The sequence below is a fragment of the Arachis hypogaea genome, chromosome 5, assembly GCF_003086295.3.
Source record: "Arachis hypogaea cultivar Tifrunner chromosome 5, arahy.Tifrunner.gnm2.J5K5, whole genome shotgun sequence".
Taxonomy (NCBI): Eukaryota; Viridiplantae; Streptophyta; class Magnoliopsida; order Fabales; family Fabaceae; genus Arachis; species Arachis hypogaea.
The window spans coordinates 8,228,031-8,233,199 of record NC_092040.1 but is presented as its reverse complement, the minus strand read 5'-3'; the positions used below and the strand labels follow the sequence as shown (position 1 = coordinate 8,233,199).

Sequence of the window (5,169 nt, the reverse complement as noted above, 5' to 3'; positions counted from 1 at the left end):
CCCTCTAAATCTTCATATTAGAATAACCATCCGCACACCTAGTAAAATGAACATCTAATATATCAATTATTCACATTGTTTAATATTTTTATTATCTACCTATATTTTTCCTTAGCAAATATAATACTCAATTTGAGTCTCTCAATCTCAGTCCCAATTTCAAGAGTCCCAATTTCAAGAAACAAACGAAAAGACATCCAACCTATAACCCAAGCCACACCAGTCTAAAGGCCTCAAAATAACAATCTTAAGAATGCAAGTTGAAAAACTATATATTAGTTCTTCAGACATGATCTAATATCATACTTAAGACTCCTACACATCACATTACCATACTTTATCTCATAGACTCTTTTAACTTGAGTGGTAGAGTCCTTTTGTAGGAACCACCGCGTCGATCAAGGAAGCTGCTGCGACGAACTGAGTTCATCCCGGCTCATTCTAACACCCTGATTATATATATTCAACAATGCATAAACGACATATAATATAATATGTCAAAGGAGGCAGCGTTATAAACTTATAATTGTGAAAATAAGTAATAACGAGAGCATTAGTCGAATGGCGTTTCAAATTTAGCAATATTGTCAACCAATGTTTAACCAAAGCATCCAATCCTTGAAAAACAAAACCAATGGCTAAAGGCACAATGTACGGTCTCAAGCATAAGGTAGACCAAGACAACAACATGAAAAATAAAACAAAGTTTCTAGCACCATGGCCATTTTATTCAAAATGAGTCCAACAAACATTTCTGATCACTCATCATCGTCCTCGTCGTCCTCCAAGTCTATGATGGTGAGAGCCATTTTCTTGCAGATTGGGCATCTGTTCTTGATGAGCAACCACTGCCTGATGCAAGAAAGGTGATATCTGTGCGCACAATCCAATCTCCCAAGCTCTTCACCGTGAACATAGTCCTCCTGAAAATGGTTACGGAAATTCTATGTTAAATAGCAATAAATCAAGAGGTAGATACTAGACACATAGATCATAGATACGCACTTTGCACATATAGTTGTGAAAATTATTTTTATTTTGGGAGAGACAAATGATAATTAGTTGCTTTCTGTTAAAATTACTTTTGAAAAAATTATGAAACATAAATCAATTTATTTTAAAATTAAATTTTAATATAAATTTTGTATTTAACATGTATTTATACGTATAAAAGATTTATTCAATGAGTGAGCTTTTATAAATTAAAGAATGTAATGTAGTTGGTGTCATTCTGACAGAAATGTTTGATAACAAATAAAAAATTAGCTAAAAACACTCGATACTTGCTTTATTTAACATTTATTATTAATTATTGTAATGATTAATATATACTAAATAAGATAAGTTCAAATTATTTTTTTGTCTCCCTAACATTAGGGCTCACCTGACATATGCCGCATGCATCAATGTTCTGAGGCTGCTCACCAACAGTTTGGAAAATTTCCCGTCCAATACATATTGCAACCTCAGTTTCCGTCAGTCCTAAATCGGGGTTGGTCACTCGCTGCCCGTCTCCCAGATACTGCAAATTCAATGTTTTCATCATCATAATAAGCAAATGATATAATTTTTTTTATAACTATATATAGCCAAATATAAAGTCATTTTAGGGTTTCAATCACCATACTAAAGCCGTTTTTACAATTCTTATCCATGAGAAGACCTTGTTGTTCAACACTAATTAACAAAAATACAAGAAACTTTTATTGAATGAAAATCGAAAAACTACCTCTAGTCAAAATCAAGTACTCATGTTAACTTCCGAAACCCCAGTTCTCATTCATATACATACTGATAAGTTCAAGTATCCTTCTACAATTCTTTTGTTCTTTATGGTCTAACATTATGACAATGTGGATTTAGATCATCAAACAATAATTTCTAATAAGTCATTGAAAGTAATAGTGATTTTAAGCAAAAATGGGTTTGGCCTACTTCTAAGGTTTTTAACTTAATACTATATGATCTTTCAAATATATTGGATGTTTTAATAATATTAAATGTAATAGTAATTTTATCAGTACTATCTAAACGAAATCTATCACATCATAAAAGCTTACAAATAAAGATCGCAATGCTTTTGATGACTAAGTTATTATCAGAAATCATTTTTTTTTTGCAAACTGTAATCAACGTCCTGCCAACAAGTAAAGATGTTTATTTTAAAATTACAAAAGCATGAACTAAGCTCAATTCATATATATAGCTTTCACCTCATAAAACTGCTGCGGAACATCATCCTCTTCCTCCTCAATGTTGTCAAGCAAGTTCAGCACAATGGAGTAATCAAGAATTAAAAGTTCCTATATACAAGACACATACATTTGTAAATAAATTAATGATAATATAGAGATTTAGAATTTTAAAAAATTAGTAGTTATTTATACAAAACTATCATCTTATAAAAATAATAGTTAAACATCTATACCAACAAATTAACAATAAATAAGTCCATTTTTGTTAGCACACAGAAAAACTTATTCATGTATAATTTTTTTTTAAATTATTTTTTTTCTAACATACAATTTACTACCATCATCAATCAACCATCAACTACCACCGTCGATCGCTAATAATCATTAAATTAGTTTTATTTGATTTCCCTTTCAAATATTATGTTTAATTACTAGCTAATTTGTTGGTAGAAAAGTGTTGATTTTTAATATTTTTCATAGTTAATATAAATGTGTTATATTAGTCTTACAAGTAAAATCGTTTAATAATTTCAAACGATTATCTTCAATTGGTATGAATAGTCTTAATCATACATAAAACCCTAACTAACTATCGTACCTCCAGTCGGACGGAACCTCCATTACGCAAATGATCAATGGCAGTGCGGATCTGTTGTAAAGAGCAATTCAGTAAATGGCAAATAATAAATAGAGAGACTCATAGATTACTGAAACAAGAGTATTAATTATTATATATGTACCTCTTGTCTAAGCCTTCTTGAATCATCAGCAAAATAAGTAGGCAAATTATACATCTCAGCAATAGGAGAAGCTCGCAGTGCCCTGTGAGGAGTAATATCAGGGGTAGAAGATTGTGACGTTCTCGTCAAGGCCTCATCATGAGCGTTCAGCCTTCGAATCCATGCACGAGCAACGTTCGACAGCTGCTGAACTGCAGGAACAGCTCCAACGGTAGTACCTGCTGTATTATTCTGACCACCGCCAGATCCAGAAGAAGGGGTACCAGCGTTTTGTACAAGGCTTTCGAGTAGCCGTGTTGAAGGAGACCCACCGGGGAATAAGCTTGATGATGATGAGTTTCCACGATTCTGAGTCACAGTGATTGTTCCCCTTCCAGCAGGAGAAGAAAAAGGATAGTTGTTTCTGGTGTTGTTAGATTCTCTATTACTTCCTCCAACTCGGTGAGTGAGAGACACAGGAACAGCCCTTGGCCTAATCACGGTGCTCCAAGGAAGAGGGGAAGGAGACGAAGAAGAAGAAGAAGAACCGGCATACGGATGATGATGAGGAGGAGGAAGATTCTCCATGTAATTGATTGAGGCCGGGCGGAATGGAGAAGTGCCAGCAGTGGAGAAAAAACGTTGATAGCCTTGGTGGTATAACGAATTAATTGGCGTGTGCTGGTGGCCATGGTGGATTTGGTGGTGGTGGTGGCTACTATCAAAAACAGGTTGGGGGTAAATAAAGGAACCATCACCAAGTTGCATAATACCAAGTGTTGTGTTATTATTGTTATTATTACTACTACTAGGAGGAGGAGGAGGAGGAGGAGGAGTAGTAGTAGCAGTAGGTTGAAGGACTTGAAAGCTATCAGACTGAAGAGCTCGTTGCACCTCAGAAATTGGCCACAAACTAGAAGGAACACGAACAACATTTTGGGGGTTGTTGTTGTTGTTAGCAGTTTCATGGGGTTGTTCCCTGGAAGATGAAGAAAGATTATTATTGGCGGAAGCATGGAGAGCGCAAGTGGGAGAAGGGGTACAAGTGCAGGTATTAGATGATGATGAAACGCGCAGCGCCGCATTTTCATTAGCGGTGGGGCGGCGCTTGGGGGCTGCCATAGGTTGAGCAACAGATCCACCACCAGCACCACCGGCACTTGAGCTCTCACCCACTGTAAACTCTCGGCGAGCATAATCAGGTGCAGTTCTTTTGATAGGCATGATGCGCCTAGTAGAAGTATTGTTGAGAACGCTCGTCAAGAGACCATCTCCACCTCCACCACCACCAGCGCTGCCACTGATGACATCCATAGTAGAAGAGCTGCCACCGCCATCACCGCCAAACTGGTGTAAGGATAAATCAAGTGACACACCATCTTGTCGGTTGTTGTTGTTGGCGGTGTTGATTCTCAAATTTCTTTGTAATGTTAAAAGATTTGAGGCATCTTGATTGGTTTGTTCCATTGTTGGTAAAATTGAAGAGAAAGAATTAAGATTGCCTTCTATAAATGATGATTCAAGATCTGGTTCTTCGTCATTGATGTGGATTATTTCAGCAGCAGGATTGTTATTGTTAATTGGGAACATAATAGAAGTCTCTCTGTTTTCTTGGGAGACAATAGCTGAGGAAGAAAAACTTTCAAAAAACAATGTCGAATTATTATTACCACCAGTATCAGAAGTTGATAAAGGAGTAGTGAAAATTCTCATTCTCCCTTGTGCTGCGTTTCGCCTGTTCCCTTGACCCTGTTGATTATTATTTTCTGTGATATCACAAACCGACACATCATATATTTAAGTTTAGAATTTTAAAATAAGAGAATCAATGCTATATTTTTTTACCAGACTCTCAGTTAAAAAAAAAATCCTAACAAAATTTATAATCACTCTTCAATATCAAAATTAAAATACTTATATACAAATTTAAACATTATATACAACATATATTTAAACAATAGATTTAAACAATATTATTAGCCACAAAAAATTGATCAATATTTTACCACAATAAATCTAGCAAAAGAAATGATAAAAGAACAGATCTAAAAGACATAAACTTCAACAATAGCACGAGATCCAAAAACATATCTAAAAAAATACCAATTTTAATAACAATAAAATAGTAACAGTGACAATGCAAAACAAAATAAAAGCGCAATAAAGACTATGCAAATCAAGCAGGGGCAAAATAAAACAAAAAAATCAACACAAAAAAGATTGAGCAAAAGAAATGTAGAAAAATAACCTTACAG

The 5,169-nt window shown here is 34.8% G+C and overlaps 1 protein-coding gene across 1 annotated transcript; it reads right to left on the bottom strand.

Annotated features, from left to right (window-relative positions):
• Positions 1 to 559: 559 nt before the first annotated feature.
• LOC112800568 (uncharacterized) lies at positions 560 to 4,710 on the bottom strand. The gene is made up of 5 exons (XM_025842897.3): positions 2,936 to 4,710; positions 2,794 to 2,844; positions 2,214 to 2,303; positions 1,385 to 1,522; positions 560 to 923 (listed from the first exon to the last, which is right to left on the bottom strand). Exons 1-5 carry the CDS (start codon positions 4,625 to 4,627, stop codon positions 759 to 761), a joined length of 2,136 nt encoding a protein of 711 aa, XP_025698682.1. The 5' UTR covers positions 4,628 to 4,710; the 3' UTR covers positions 560 to 758.
• Between the last annotated feature and the right edge of the window lie 459 nt (positions 4,711 to 5,169).